Below are 16,615 nucleotides of genomic sequence, written 5' to 3'. Positions count from 1 at the left end.
CCCCCCCCCCCCCCCCCCCCACCAGGCCTGTGTGTCCACATGCAGCACGCCAGGGCGCCAGGTGGAAAAGAGCGGGAAGGGAGGGGCCCTCGTTCCTGGCTCCCCCTTTGACTCCCCAGGATCTAGCCCCAAAACACACATGGTTACTCCAAGGTACCTGCATTTAAGTGGCACTTAAAGTTCAGTAAGAGTTGTCCCTGAGTTACTAGGTCATTTGCCGCTCCCTGAAGAGTCAAGTCCCAGGTTTTAACTTGACAGATCACTAGCAGAATCACAGCAACGGGAGAGCAAAGTTCAGACTCCATTCTGCCACAAGCAGCCACCATGTGGACAGTTTCTGATGTAAGAGTAAGAGGGACTGCATTCAAATCCCAGGCGCGTGTGCACTACCAGCACTTTGGGGCAACAAGTTTTAGAATTTGGGCGGGGGGGGGGGGGGGGGAGTCCCAAATGAAGTTCTCGAAGAAAACTGGCTGCAGTAAATCAAATCAAACAATTTTCATACTCAGCAATTACACATGTATAGGATTTTATAATGCTTCAGAGTGGGGAACAGACAGGTGTTTAGAAAAATCACTCTCTACTGTGTCTACATCCTCAACCATTTTACTTCTGCTTCAAAAAGGACCTGCAGAGTCCACAGAGGATGGGGCTACTCATAGGGATCCCTTCACTCTCTGCCAAAGCGTCTCTCCAAGCCCCACAGAGCAGAGACGCACCAATTCTCACAGAATTGTGTCCCATCTGGTACCGTCTCGAGTTCTGTCTCTTACAGGCCAACTACTACTTCCCAATCCCAACCTCACACCCAACATAGAGGAACCTGGGCCTGCCGTTAACACTGCACACGTTCACTTCATCATTTCCTGAAGCTGTTTTAGAAAACATGATATGAAATATGCTTATGCTCAAACATTAATAAAATCCAAGTGCACTATGTCAGTGACAGAAGCTATATGTCGAACAGCAAAGCATTCACACCCCTGTAGTGCTTTGAGATCCACATAAGAACCTAGAGATAGAGCCCAATACATCCACTGCCACGGCCATGGGATTTTCAAGTATAAGTCTGTTTGCATAAGGAATCAACCTGAGATTTTTCTAAACTGCATTTCTCTGGCATTCAGTATTATAACCTTCATTCAATACAATAAAAGCCAACAACTTGACAATTATTGGAAAAAAATTGTATTTTGGAAGAACTCACTACATACGGTGACAGAATTCCAAAATCAAATTACATGAAAATATACATCGCAATTTCTTTGTACAATAAGTGAGAAAAAACCTGCAGTATAGAAGAGTAGAGGCAAAGAAACACGAAGGGCTCAGGAGAAGGGGACACGGGGTCAACAGCGTCTGTCCTCGCGAACCCGCGAGTGACGCAGAAAGCCTGCGGAGTGCACACCGTAATCCACCCGACCTTAACGGCAGGGAACTGGGGGGCAAAAGCAAAACCAAACCAGACTTCTGCACCATGTGGGGCAAATTTCAGTTAAGTTGGATTCTGAACTGACTCTTTTTAGTTCTCAGGGATAATGACTGAGTTCAAGAGCTCTCAACAGCCAAAACATGTTATTGCTACAACCAACCCAAGAGACGGTACAACTAGGGTACAAAAGGACAAAGCACCTGGTGATGACCACTCCTCTGAAGTCATCATTAAAAATCAAGTAGTTGCTTATTAAGTATTTCAGTATTGGAACTAAATGATTTGAAAACTTTCTGGCAGATAGAAGAGATAAAAGCAAAGGGGAGTGTGTCAAAACAAAGAAGATACAAAAGTTTAGTAAGTGAAAAGAGTTTAATGAAGCCTCAATGGTTTAAAGGAAATTAAATGGAAACTTGTAATCCTAATTGTTTTTCATCTGACATGCTTTAAGGAGTCTTTTAAAACTGATAAGAAACAATGAATAGGGAAAGAAAACCTGCTAAAATCTTTTAGAATTTACACGATTCTTATTCTACTACAAGAAAGCATTATTTGGTACAAGGTGTATCTGTGGATGTACATGAATAGTATATATATTATCCGGATCATGTTGTGCTATGTACAGGTCTTTACAATTCTTCCTGAAGGTTAAAACAGTTCATTAGAATTCAAAATGCGTAATCATCTGTAAGTTGGCACTTGTTAGGCTCTTGTGTCAGCACTGATACTGGCATGTTCTATCGCAGCCCACTTCCAGCCAGTGTCTGCCAACTTGTTACGACAGAAGTCCAGCGATAGGTGGGTAGAGTGCAGGGAAACAGTGCCGTGTTTCTCAGTTGGAGACCCTACAACAAAGCAAAGAGCGTCACATGATGAATTTACAAATCACAAAAGAATTAACTGATTAGAAATTTTTATTTGTATTCTATTTCTTTGGAAACGAATTCTTCATTTCATTTTTAAGCTCACTTTTGTGCTCCTCCAACATGGCAGCCGCACATGGCCATTTTATTTCAAGTTTAAATGACAGTAAATAAAATTTAAATTTCAGTTCAAGTGCTCAGTATGGCTAGTGACTACCATACTGGATGACAGTACAGACACAGAAGATTTCTTTCCATCAGCGTAGAAAGTCGTAGTATACTTCCCTAATTTAGATTGTTTTCAATAGATCCCAAATGTCTTTCAACTTATATTAATTACATCTGAAGTCAAACACTGAAGAACCACTTTCAAGCCAATTGATTTGGAAATTTGTGAATATTTAAGAATATTCAGAGAAACAACTTAAGACCATCACCCTTTTCAACCTGTTGAATTTGATCCAACCCTGCAGGTTCCATCCAAACCCATTTTGTCTGTGAAGCTGCCCCCAATGGCACATTCCTGTTATTTTGTCTCTGCTGGGCCCATGCCCTCCGTGAGCCTAGAAGAACCACATCTAAATGAAAACAACCATCTCACCCAGCACTTGCGTGCCCAGCAAGTTTACAAACCTATCTCGTGCAATGTTCGTAATCACCAGATGAAGGAGTTTCCCCTATTTTATAGAGAAAAGTGAGACAAGGTCACACAGTTAATAAGGGGCAGGGCTTCCTGCTCATAAAGTTAGAAAAACAGCAGATTCAAGTTTTAAAAAAACAAGTCTAACGACTGGACTTTCCTTCAGTCGCCGTGTGCTCTGAGTACACAGGGAGGCAAGGGGAGGGAGCAGGGAGAATACCTATTCTTACTGGACCGGGTCAGCTGCTCCAGAAACCCGTGGACCTGTGCTGTCTGGAAAGCACAGTGCTGGGCATGAAGAGCCTGAATGGAAGATGACTGGAAATTCGAGGGTGTCATTTTAAACCCCTAACAAAGTAGCCAAATGTACCGAAGTCACACCAGACATGTGTCTTCTCAAGGCCCCAAGTGAATTGATCGACCTCACAATCACCCACGTTTGACCGTACCCAAGCTCTGCTGTGGGCCCACCCGTACCCAAGCTCTGCTGTGGGCCCACGCGCGGCCCCGCCTGTGCTCATTGCCTTAACCAAGACCACCTCCCGCAGGCCACTCCCGAAACGGGTAGATCACCCTCCCCAGCACACAGACACACAAACGGACACACGTGTTGTACTGGAAAATCTAAAGACGTCACTGAAACCAAGACTTGTGGTTACAGAACAGGTATTATAATTTTTTGGTGATGTTATCGGAATGTTTTTCCGAAGGCCAGACCGCGCCCAACTTAGTCCCAGGCCAATTAATCCCTCAGAACCGGCAGAGACCTGGGTGCAGAAATTCAGTAATTGTTCCCCTAGGACGTGACCAAGAAATTTCAAGACCATGAAAGAATCCTTTAAAAATGGTTTCTGTGCAAGGTTTTAAAAAGAAAAAGGCTCCACGGGGGACCGACTGCTCTGAGTCAGTAAACACCTGAAATCAGGCAATCGGGTCATTCACGAGAGCCCAGCTTTAACAGCACAGACTTCTTCAGCAGAAACAGAAGAATGTATTCCCCGCCCCCCTGAATAAAATGTATTCTAAAGAGACAAAAAGCCTCAGCACAGAAAAGCAAGTCTGCTGATGGCGCTCCAAACAGATGGGGCCAATTCCATAAGCAAATTTCACTTCCAACTGAAACTGTATCTGCTTGTTAAAATCACACACGTTTTATATTAACTGAAATTATATCAATTGTATGTCTCTATGAAATCACTTAAGTATCTGTTTTTTACCTCAAAACTTAGTATTACTCCCGATTTTTAACCTACAAATCTGGAGATGGTTCACCTCCAAAGGACATAACTGTCTCATTCTATTTATTTCTGAAATGAGAATCAAATCAGGGCACCTGGGTGGCTCAGTTGGTTGAGCACCTGGCTCTTCGTTTCAGCTCAGGTCAAGATCTCATGGTTCGTGGGTTCAAGCCCCAAGCGGGACTCTGTGCTGATGGTGCGGAGCCTGTTTGGGATTCTCTCTCTCTCTCTTCCTCTTCCTCTCTCTCTCTCTCTCTCTCTCTCTCTCTCTCTGCCCCTCCCTGCTGCAAGCACGCATGCGCTCTCATTCTCTCTCCCTCTCTCAAAATAAATAAAACATTAAAAATCATTTTTTAAAAAGTCTAAGAAGTAGGAATCAGACAGGCGTGCTTCCAAATAACAAACACTTCTGATGTTGAGGAAGGTAATAAAAATAATTCCTCGCTCAGGAATAAACGTTCCAATAATCTCAGCCACTCTTCACTGAAAGCAGACCATGAGGGAAATGGCCTGTGTCGGGAAGTTTCCCACTACCGTTCACACAGATGCCCCGACGTCCCCCCAGCCCCTGTTTCTTCCTTCTGCCTCCCCTCTACCCCCACCTCGTCTCCACCCTGGAGACCGCCGATCTCAGCAGGAGCCCTATGCCGACCTCGGTCCTCCACAATCAACATGAGTCATGTGTCTGCCCGGCCAGATGAACAGGATAATTCACCTATGGTGCTCTACATTTATCCCAACACCTCCCAAGAGAGCACCACCTTTGTAAATGGCAGGAAACTAACAAGTATTCATTAACAAGAACTGAAATGAGCTCAGGGTCACCTGTTCTCGGTGTTACCTCTCATTTCAAGATACAAATCTTAAAAAGAAAGCTGATCTATATGATCATGTTGATAGATATAAATCACACTGAACTAACAAAATATCAAAAGGCCATGTGATTTTTAAAAAGTGCAGAACATACACCATGTGTATGCTTGTGTTACATGAGCAGGCACACATCACCGTGTGCACGTGGTGTGTCGGGGGCAGTCGGATTTCTGAGGATGAAGCTACTGTCAGCGGTCACCTCTGGGAACAGAACTGGGGGCCACCACCGGAAAGGGAGACAGGCTTCGGTGTGGCAGACTCCGTCCCTGACGTTTGGGGACAGGAGGGAGGAGGGAGGAGGGCAGCGATAAAGAGGCAGGCAGGCAGCAGCAGGCTGAGGAGGGGCGGCGACAGAGCCGGGGCACGCACGGGCGAGGAAGAAGACCCTACCAGAGGTATGACCAACGGTGTCCAACGACACAGAGATCAAGATGCAAAACTACACTAAGCCTGTGGATGTGGCTGTGTCATCGGTTTAGTTTACTGTGGGGAGGACAGAAGATGAGCCAAACGTGCCTGGAAACAGACGGTTAGGGGGAAAGGCAAAGGCTTCTGCTTCCCAGCCCCCTCTTCCTTCCCAAAGTGAAGTACCACTGAGACTGTTACGACTTTTAACGTATTTCTTCAAGTCTCTGCTTTAAAAAAGCTCTCCCTCTGCCGCACAGCTGTGAACGGACAGTGTCTGTGCTAACTCACGGGAGCAGCGCCACACTCGATGTTTCTGCAAATTGCTTTTCCTACTCAAGACCATCTCTGAGATTTCGCCATGTGTCTATAGTGCACAGTTAGTTGCTGGATAACATTCCAGTGTATCAACCCTAACTGGTCAATCCTTGCTGATGGGCCTTTTAAAAATCACCCACAGCGCTGTGCCTTACCTTCAGGTCTCCTTGTACACACGTCCCGGACTTTCTCCAACCCGACTAGATACTACCAACTTGTTCCCCAGTGCTGACACAACTTCACTCGTGCCGGCATTCAAGTACACCGTGTCCCCAAACCCTTACCAACACTTGTGTCTCTCAGACAGCTTGATTTTTGACAACCTGAGTGATGAAACGTCATCTCCCTGTAGCTCTGTGTTTCTGATTACAAATTCAGGTATGCTCCACATGCACGACAACTAGCTTGCTTCCCGCTCGTGTTTATTATTTATGGAAATCCTTTTCCTTGGCGCTGTTTGTCTTGCGGATTTGCACAAGCTGGTGCAGGTGCTCGATCAAATCCTGAAGATCAGAATACAGAGCGATCTCTTTCCAGCCCACAGTTCTGTCTTATCATAATATTTAAGTTTTCAGTTTTGACAGTCAGATTTACGGATTTTTCCTTCTCCAGGTGTGTTTTTTGTGCCTAATAAACACTTCTCTACCTTGTTATTCTCCTTTATCTTGTTCTGTAATGGTTTTGTTTCTCATATTTCTATCTTCTGTTTTCGGACTTACTGGAGATGGCCTGGTCTCCCCCCACCGCAGTTAACAAAGGTTGCTGCGGCCCGCCTGCAACAACGGGAGTGCCCTGGAGCAGTGTGCCACAGTGCAACAGTGTACAGGAGCCCCTGTGGTAGATCGGGCCACCTTACCGCAACCCAAGAGATCCCAGAACGGCTCACCATGGCAGAAGCCTTCATTTTCAGAAGCCCTGGGTGAGATGTGGGGGCTGGTCCTTCAATGCCCTGAATGTGGTCCGCCTGGGGTGATCACTTACTCCAGATGCGGTCTCAGTAAGCAGTGGGGAGACAGAATGCATCATTCACAGAGCCGCACAGACGCCTATCAGTGAGAAAGGACTCTGGACCCACACACGCACGCCTGCGGCCACGCAAAGGCAGCAGGGCTCCTGCATCGTGCTGGGTTGTACAACGCCCAGAGTCGTGCGTCAGGACCCCTAGGAGATGGGTTCAGAGGCAGGGATTTATTTGTACGAGGTTTACTGAGAAGTGCTTCCAAACACAAGAGTGAAAGAAACGGGATGAAGCAGAAGCAGAAATGAACTAACAGGGCAGCACGCAGGTGGAATGAAGGCCTTAGTCAATCCCGCACCGGAACAGCCTCTTGGAGAACTCCCAAACCGAGAGAAGAGAGCCAGTGTTCCGAGCCCTCACCCCAACCTGTCACTGGACGCGGGTAACCCCAGGAAAGGGACTAACTAACTTGAGCAATTCACCTCTTTTGGTGGAGGGCAACCACCCACGCTCTACACCCAGCGCACCTGCCCCTACCCTCACCCGTTCCCTCCCATGAAGCCACCACCACAGCACGAGCAGACCCACGGAGAGGTCCCCGTGGCAGAGAACCTGAGGGAGGGCTCCATCTGACGGCCAGTGAGGAACAGAGCCCTGCAGCAACCACCTGAGTGAACCTGGAGGCAGGTCCACCCGCCACGGGTGAGGTTCCGGGCAAGCGCGGTGCCACACCAGCACCTTGCCTGCAGTACCGTGAGGGACCCGGGGCCAGAAGGCCCAGCTAAGTCACACTCAGATCCCCGCGCCCTAGAAGCTAGGAGACGGCGAATGTTGTTTGAAGCCACAAAATTTGAGACGATTTGTAACAGCACCAGAGAACTACAACAATCCCACCAGCCCTAGCACGGAACACAAGGACTGGCTCTTCCTGTCTGGTGGCGCAGAACGCGGCCACGCTGCTCCTCGGGCTGGAGGACTCGCTTCTCCCCGCTGCCTCTCTCCCTCCCGTCACGCACCTGAACCGGCAGACAGGGAAGGCCACTGAGGCCTTCACAGAGGACAAGGCATAACCACCACAGAGAAGCGACATAAAGAGACAAGTACTGGGGCGCCTGGGTGGCTCCGTCGGCTAAGCGTCCGACTTCGGCTCAGGTCACAATCTCACGGTCCGTGAGTTCGAGCCCCGCATTGGGCTCTGGGCTGATGGCTCAGAGCCTGGAGCCTGCTTCCGATCCTGTGCCTCCCTCTCTCTCCGCCCCTCCCCTGTTCATGCTCTGTCTCTGTCTCAAAAATAAAATAAAACCTTAAAAAATAAAAAATTTAAAAAAAGAGACAAGTACTCCATGGTTCCAGTAACAAGAGGGCATCACGGCAGTCAAACTCCTAGACACACACAGCAGAACAGTGGCCGCCAGGGCCAGGGCTGGGGGGACCAGAGAGCTGTCCTCCAGGGAGCGTGGACCTCCAGTGACTTCCAGTGACGCGGGATGAAGAAGCCCTAGAGGGCCCGCCGTACAACAGTGCGCATACAAGGAACACGGAAACATATGTAAAAACTGCTAACAGGGCAAACTTACATGGGTTTCACCATCATTTTTTAAAAAGTGAAATAAAGTCTGGGTCAAGTTCTTGGGACAGTAATATTTCCGTTTTTAGAAAATACAAGTCATGGATTTGGATGTGACTTTTAAAAATCCAACTTTCAAAGGACGTCACTATCGGCGTAATCCAGGTGGAGGACTGGGTTCCGGTCCCGACCACCATGTACCGTAGGCGACAAGAGGAGCCAGAGAACGCTCATCGGTGACGCGCTGCCAGGCCTCGTGGGGGTGGGGGTGGGGGTGGGGGTGTGCCTTGTCGCCGGAAGCAGCAAAGTGAACAGGAGACACGTTCCAGACCCCGGACGTGGAGACCGGCTCGCTCCCGGCTGGCCCTCCGGCACCTGCTGCGTGACCGGGAAGAAGGCCTCAGAGAGCGGACACCCAGGGACAAAGAGGGAGACGGCACGACTGGGAACCCCAAACTGACGGCACCCGGGACCAGGCACTTGAGTGCTGGGTGGGCAGGTCTGCCTGAAGGACACGTGCATCAGTGTCTCCCAAACAGCGTCTCTGCCCACAGCCAGCCAGCCCAAGGGTCCTTCTGACGAGCTCCAAAGTGACAACAAAACACAAATCCCTTTATTCCATTCTTATCAATGAAAGACACACACCTCAAGGGTTACAGCTTTTTTACACAAAAGCCTGGCTTAAACGGTAAGGTAAAAAGTTAGGGATCGTAACTACAATTCCTCATTCATAAAAGCAGTGCAGTAATTTTATTAAAACTCTGGTTTATCGGGGCACCTGAGAGGCTCAGACGGTTCAGAGTCTGACTCTTGACTTCAGCTCAGGACGTTATCTCACAGTTTGTGGGATCGAGCCCCTTGTCAGGCTCCCCCCCCCCGCCAGCGGGGGGGCTTATTATTCTCTCTCTCTCTCCCTCTCTCTACCCCCTCCCCACTCACGTGCTCACCCTACCAAGGGCTGCAGCTGCCCTGGCCTCTGCAACAGTGCAAAGCCATTACCACCTGCGTGGAATGCACCTGGAGGACCCGCGACATTTAACAAGGGTGTTTTGTCACCGACGTGTGAAGAGTGCTGACCTGTGTTGGTCAAGATTTCCAATTATTGCTCCCTTCCTCTTTAACTCTAAGCTCTGAGTTTAGTGTCATCATTCACAGGAGTTCACACTATTTTCCAACTAACCTATTCTTTACAATGAGGCATTTCGATTCAACGTATTTTCTGCCTCCATGTTCTTGATAAATGAACTTTAGTCTTGGTACGTATACTTTAAACACATGTGTACGTTACAATCCACTATAAATTAACTCTAATCCCACCAGCGAAGGATAAGTAATCCCGTTAGAAAATTTGTGACACATCATTACTATTTACTTAACTAATTGGCAATATACTACCAAGGTAAATATAATAAAACCCTCGGTCATTTCTTGCATTTACGGAGAACTGTTTACGAGATGAAATCATGTGTGTGCTTGGGCTTCAGTGCCTGCAACTTTTTGTCGTTGTCCAACTCTTCTGTGCCTGAGAAACAGTGCGGGTAAGCGACCCCTAAAGACACGATCCCACCCACGGAAGCACCAGTCAATGAGTGGAGCCGAAGACAGACACGGTGGGGACACAAGCACATGCATGAAGTGCAAGCAGGAGAGATGCCCGATCCCGGGAGACTGAGACAGCAGGCCCTGAGCGAGAGCTTGATTTAAGGCGGTGGAAATCAAAGGCCAAACAGGAGAAAAGTAGGACCCCTGAGTAGACAGGAGAGAAGGTCAGGTATAATGGTAACGAAATTAGGACGGGATTATTAACAAAACATAAGCAACACAGAACGAACAAACTGGAGGAAAACAGGAATAACCTGAAGACTGCAAGTTCACTGCTGTTCCTGGTGGTAACGGAAAGAAGTCGGATTGTCAGCATTTCAGGTTATTACAAGGAGATCCGAAAGGCAGAGAAGTCTTTTCAAAAGCTAGGGATTATCAAACATGGAACCAGAACCAGTGGTGGGTCCAGTCCGCTTCACTTCTGACTTGTACCTTTGCGTTTGACGCGTTTCATTGTGAAAATAATACATAGAAATTAAGACAATGTGATGCTCGTTCAGGGATAAGACAAGCCAGCCAATAAAAACACAAAAAGGTCGGACACATAGAACACATACCTGGAAGTGTCACCTCCTAGCACGACTGCCCCAGAGCGTCAGTGGTGAAAGGGCTGGCCAACAACGGGTACGGCCAGCGGATCTGCCCTGGGTTGGTGGGGGCGGGGGTGGGGGGCGAGCAGAGCTGAACTCCAGCCTCCCACCACACACCAAGCACTTTCAGGGGATTGAACACACGTGTCAAAGGCAAAACTATGAAAGCTTTTACAGGGCAAGATACAATGGGAGCTGTCTGACTGATGGCAGAGGAGAAACTAGACCCCAAAGAGGAAAATCCGACAGGAATACAGGAGAGGTCGAATCCAACTGCACTAAGAGCGTCTGCTCATCCACAGACACCACGAACACAGTGCACTTTGCACGAATCGAGAACCTAACGGAACAACAGCCCAGAGACAGGAGTTTCCTCTGTGGCACCGGCCACGCGTACCAGAGCAAGGGCTCATGCCGCACCCTTCCAGATGGAACACTTTGCAGAGGTCCGGAAGACCCAACGCCGGGGGGGGGGGGGATACGGAGTGAATGGAACCCTTGCCCCTGCCAAAAGAGTATGAACAGGTGCAGCATTTGGGGACAATGTGGCATTCTCTAGCCAATGATGGGCACACACCCGCCAGTCAGCAAGCGCACTCCCACGCACCCGCCCCAGGGAGGCTCTCAGCACGGACGTGCGCCGCGCTCCCTGTGACGGCCAACACAAAGTGAAGCCAACAAACGAGAACCGTCTCCCCAAAGGACGACACAACTGCAAGGAGCACACAGAGCAGACAGGTCCGTTACCGAGCGAGCCCCACACAACGGACGAAAACCAGACGAGTCTACCTACACCCGACACACACAAATTTCAAGAATATAATGCGGAGCAAGAAAAGCCACAGAAGAACGTGCGTGTTGTAATCCCACGTGCACAGAGCCACGTCATACAGTGTGTTGCCCAGGGTAACACAAACGTGACGAAATTACAAAGAAAAGCAACGGTACGTGTGAACTGGAGGACAGGAGAGAAGGCTGGGGCAGAAGAGGGGTACGGGGAGCCTAAGAGGTTCTGACACAATCCTCTTTCGTCAAGTAGTTGGAGCGTTCCAGGTCATTCTTCACACGCCACATTTCATAAGCAACTTTACCACCCCAACATTTAATTAAAAAAGAAACCGCTTAACGGGAATGTCACGCGTCTGGTCAACTGTCTACATGTGGCCTCTTCTATCGTGGACGCTTACTGGATGTAAGGTAAGCCTGTGGACAGACAGCACACAATAAAAGGAAATTTTTCCGACTGGCCCTAGCAGTAACGAACAGGGAGATTCAGACTGATTAAGACAAAGAAGGTAGATGTTTAATGGTCTTGGCAGTTTCTTACAAAATACGCTCTCTCTGTAAAAAAAAAAAAAAAAATTAAGACATGAACACTTCAGTCATCCTTTAAGATACACAAACCTCAGGGCCCAGCAGTGGTCAGGATGGAAGAAAGGACCCGCAGCACATACGCACCACCAGTGCAAAGAAAGAAAGAGCTAACACAGAGCATCTAGAAAACAGCAGAGCCTGCTGAAGCAAAGCCCAAGCGGGCTACACGGTCTCGGACCACAGGGCTCCCCACTGAACACGAGGCCAATGACAACGGGCGACTCAAATTCCCAAACCACACGATTTCCAACAGCGTATGTGCCATTTGTAACAAAGCAACAGGGGAGTAGGATTTGACGATGAACTTACCCTGAAGTAAGTGAAGTCACAGCTGTTGAATAAATGTCACTCAAAAGCAGTCTCTTGGCTTTTTCTTACACAGCGGGCAACTTTCCTTTTGAATTCTCCATTTCGGTCTTCCCTCCATTCTTTCTATAGACACAAAGTAGCATTTAGTGACTTAACGCCAGCAAGTTCTTCTTATCTCAAATGCGAGTTTTCATCTTGAATGCAACACTTTGGCAACGTGTACACCTTTAAGATGTTAAAAAGCTGATAAGGCAGAAGAATCGTCAGAAACCACTCGCGCCAGGCACCCCCTCCGTCATCGGAACCCGCCAGTCACCTCACAGGCAGGTCTCCTGGAGGAAGGAGACATCCCGGAGGACAGGACCGGTTTGTCCACTGGGACAGGCAGCTGCGACCTACAGGCAAGCTACTCGGGCGCGGGAAGCACTGGGAAGGCTGCCTGCCGCCCCCGGAAGGTTCCGCCCCAGGTAGAGGAGCGGGGCGCTGCACGCTAGGGGGGGGAGGGGGGTGACCATGAGACACAAGTGGCACCAGCAGGGTCTCACGTGAAAATTGAGCTGCTTTTATCTAGCATGTAAATAGCAGAAAATTCTCACCAAAATGCCCAGCCTTTAGTCACGGCAAAGACGAGAAATCTTCAACCCTTGCCCTCCTCACAGAGGAGAGCTGAAATTTCTGCCCTCCTCAGGAAGCCAGTTATTAGAATAACTTAGGTGACAAACCACACACAGACGTGTAGAGACCCGGATGTGTCTGAAGTTCTTGTGGATAAAATGTCACAAAACCTATAAACGCTTCGGCATCAAGTTTTAAGTAAAAGATAGAAAAGAGCAATTCCAGGCAAGAGGAAGTTCAGGCTCAAGGCACAAGAATCTCCTCCAAAGAGCAGGGAGCTGAGAGAACGGAGGCTGGGGGTAGGGGGCCTGGGTGAGGAGGTCCCAGGTGGAAAGGCCCGGAGACACTACGGTGACACACAACTGCCTGAGGGTGGCTTCCCGCCAGAGGACGGGCTGGTGCGTGACGGGCCCCAAGCCACTGCGGAAGCTACCCCAGCCACGCTGAGGACGAGCACACAGGTCACCTGTGTCCTCTCTGCATTCTACTCACGGAGAGCCTGTGCATCCACCAGAGCAGGGGGCACAGTGCCCATGCCTTTCCTCTCCTGACACCCTCCTGAAACGATCAGACTGGAATCTGTGTGAGGCACAGACTCGCCAGGTCAAAGAAATGGCAAGAGAGTCATCCACATGGGTGGGAACTTTTTCTGGAAGACCAGAAGTACACGGCAGAGTAAGAAACGTGCCGCAGAGAGAAAGCACAGCCCCGAGAAGTCTCCCTGCAACCAGAGCAGAGAGAGGAGGGGCAGGGCCGACTGAACAGAGGGCACAGGTTAGACACGTCCGGCCCGAGAAGAGTCGTTAAGACGCGGGATGAAAACAGAGATGTGGCATCTTCCTCCCACTATACCCAAAATGCTAATACTCTCCTGAAATACGGCCAACTGCGATACCTACACTTTACGTGCTAGAATCAGGGCCCCTCGCGTGGGTACCAGGACTGAAAGTAACGGCCTCTTCACGTTCGAGGTCGGGGTCAGGCCGGTGCCCGCAGACCCGCACGCTGTCGCTCCCACCAGAGCCCGGGCTCCCAGATGCAGGAGAAACACAAGAGAAAACATGGGCCTCCGAGAAAGAGACTTCAGAATTTAACTTTACACACACTTCTAATCAGAACTCGCCCAAGACCGAACAACTATTAGTTCATTAAACAGCGACACCGCCACAGTGAGGAAGGAGGCGGCAGAGGTCGCCATCCACAGGGAAGGACCGACGTAGGCGGCAGCCGCAAGCCCAAACAGAGGAGTGTACTTTGTGGCTCGGCTGCACTCAAATGAAGAATTAATTAAAAAACGGAAGGAGTGCGATACGCAGGGAAGTTCTCAACGTGGTGAAAATGGGAAACTTCCCAGAAGTGACATCCTACAAGCGCAAATCGACCACGGGAGCCCCTCCGCCACAGGCGACCGCGTCCGTCGCGGAGCAGATGGCCCCCCCTCTGTCGTGACATCACAGGGTCAAGAGGAGAAGCCTCCGACCGCGTCACACCCCTCCCATCCTCACGAGGAGGGCAGGTACGGGCCACTGAGACACGGGAGAGCCCAGTCACGTGACTTTTTATAACTGCCCTACTTTATCATCAGCAGCCGCTGTAGGTCTCTCACTGAGCCTAATTCATAAATCAAACTGTATCGTGTGTGTATGTATATAGGACAAAAAAATAATGTATATAAGGGTTCAGTACTTATCCCTGGTTTCAGGCATCCGCCGGGGGTCTTGGAACGTACCTCTCACCGACAAGGGGGACAACTGTACAGAAACAGAAAATCTTACACCTTACACAACAATGTGATATTTTAAACACCAAGAATCAGAAAAAAACCTAAAGGAACAGGGAGAAAAAGAAAGGAAAGGTCACCCGCAAGTGGTGAAGAGTCAGCCTCGCATCAACTCCCTCGTCAGCAACAATAAATGATAAAAGACAAATCCTGTAGAAGTCTGAACTTGTCCCCCAGAACTCCACAAACTGTCACTTACGAATAAGGCCCAGACGAAAACACTCGCAGGCAGGTAAGGACCAGATGTTAATTCTCACAAAGCCTTTCTGAAACATGAGTCTCAGATGAAGCACCACAGGAAGGAGTCAAGCAAGAAAAAAGGAACAGGATGCAGAAACAGATGATCCTTCCCAGAAGAGCAGGCAGGCTGCGTGCAGCGGTCTGAGCCCACCCCTAATCCAGGAGCCAAAGGTGGAGGGTCCAGGAGAGGGGTCTCCAAGAAAAGTGTGGTTTTCCTGGAACAGGTACCATCAAGTGAGAGGTCAGAGAAGCAAACTAACAAAAAACATGAAAATGGCAAAGCAAATACGAAAGTTTGCCTGAACATGTGGACGAGAAAGTTCTGGTTTAGATACAAGATGACCAACTGCTTAAATCATAAAAAGAAGCCGTGGGTTTCAAGACGTTAACGGGACAGATGGCACACGACCTGTGGGGCTCAGATCAGAGGTCACACTGGCGTACGGAGCCCTGGGGGGAAGGCCTGCTTCCACCCTGACAGTCACACTGGCTTCGAGGCGATGACTCTCCTTCCTCAGTAGGTCCCCCAGTTTCAGGACGCAGCTGCTTTGAAGGGTTACTAACGTTTGCATATTCGTACTTTCAGGTATTTGCTCTTAATTATCAATTTTATCTTTATGAAGATTAAAATAAAATTTGTCAGTTCTCATTTTATTCAAAAGAGTTACAGCTGAGCATGAATCAATTCCCTCTCAAAATGATTCCACGGGATTTTTTAAAAACACAGCTCTCCCTTCTCCCTCACCATCTCCTGCACCGCTCAGACTGAAACTTGGCTACAGAAAAGGCTGAGACGGGGGTACACGAGTGGCTCAGTCAGTTAGCATCAGACTCTTGATTTTGGCTCAGGTCATGATCTCACGGTTTGTGAGTTTGAGCCCCGTGTCGCACTCTGCACTGAATGTGGAACCTGCTTGGGATTCTCTCTGCCCCTCCCCTGCTCACACGGTCTCTTCAAATATAAACTTAAAAAAAAAAAAAAAAAGGCCAGGACAGTTTTCTGCCAGTTTTTACTTCAATTTGGTTACTAAATTCAAAAAGTCAAAGCCATACATTTGAAAGGGCTTATGGACGTGGTGTCTCCCTGCATATGCTACTACCTTGCCCAAGTTTTTCTATAGGTTTGAAGTAACCCAAGAAAAAAGGTGAATTTAATCTCCTGGCTTCAATACATACTAACAACAGTTCCAAGAACAAAAATTAGAACCAAAGGCTTTCCCAAGGACAGCAGAAGGCTGAGGAACTAGACTATTCCAGGAGACTAATAAAAACATGAACACAAAATAAAATGTGGTCTCCCAGATTTAAAAAAAAAAAAAAAGAAAAAAGAGCAGGTATAAAGAACCATGTTAGGAACCATGCGTATGAGCTGCGTACGCATCCAACAGTCCTTATCGATGAAGACACCTGTGCTGTGCTTGTGAGAAAGCACCCTGAATTCTCAGGGGACGCCACTGAAGGGCCTATGCGTGGAGAGTTAGGGCATCTGTAAAGTGTCCCAAACAGTTCAGGAAAAAAAAATGCTGTAAAATCTCCACAACTGGTGAATCCAGGCAAAGAGTGTTTACTTAACTAATGCAACTTTTGTAGATCTGAAAAATTTAAAAATAAAAGCCCAGGAATAATAACATAGACTTTAGTAGGGACTTGATATTAAATTTTCTTAAGTATGACAGTAATATTATAGCCAAGTAAGACAGTATCCTTATTCTTAAGAGATGCAGGTTCAAGTACGTAAGAGGTCAAACTTAGCTGTATCTGTAACTTAGTTTTGTACAGATTCAGGAGAAAAATAAATGTACGTGAACAGA

General features: G+C 48.4%; 1 protein-coding gene across 3 annotated transcripts in view; it reads right to left on the bottom strand.

Annotated features, from left to right (window-relative positions):
- Window positions 1-1,172: 1,172 nt before the first annotated feature.
- The window catches only part of UBE2G1 (ubiquitin conjugating enzyme E2 G1), a 35,885-nt gene continuing 20,442 nt past the window's right edge, over window positions 1,173-16,615 (bottom strand). For 2 of the 3 annotated variants that reach the window (XM_040453568.1, XM_040453566.1), the window contains one exon: window positions 1,173-2,277. In XM_040453568.1, the coding sequence (XP_040309502.1) occupies window positions 2,170-2,277 (108 nt within the window). In that variant the 3' untranslated portion in view covers window positions 1,173-2,169. Of the gene's footprint in view, window positions 2,278-12,169; window positions 12,293-16,615 lie in introns of all 3 variants that reach the window. The other variant, XM_040453567.1, reaches the window with a different exon arrangement.

Source organism: Herpailurus yagouaroundi, unplaced genomic scaffold (genome assembly GCF_014898765.1).
Source record: "Herpailurus yagouaroundi ecotype Mexico unplaced genomic scaffold, PumYag 208, whole genome shotgun sequence".
In the NCBI taxonomy this organism is placed as follows: domain Eukaryota; kingdom Metazoa; phylum Chordata; class Mammalia; order Carnivora; family Felidae; genus Herpailurus; species Herpailurus yagouaroundi.
Note: the sequence above shows the minus strand (reverse complement) of the source record. Positions and strands in the feature narration are given on the sequence as shown.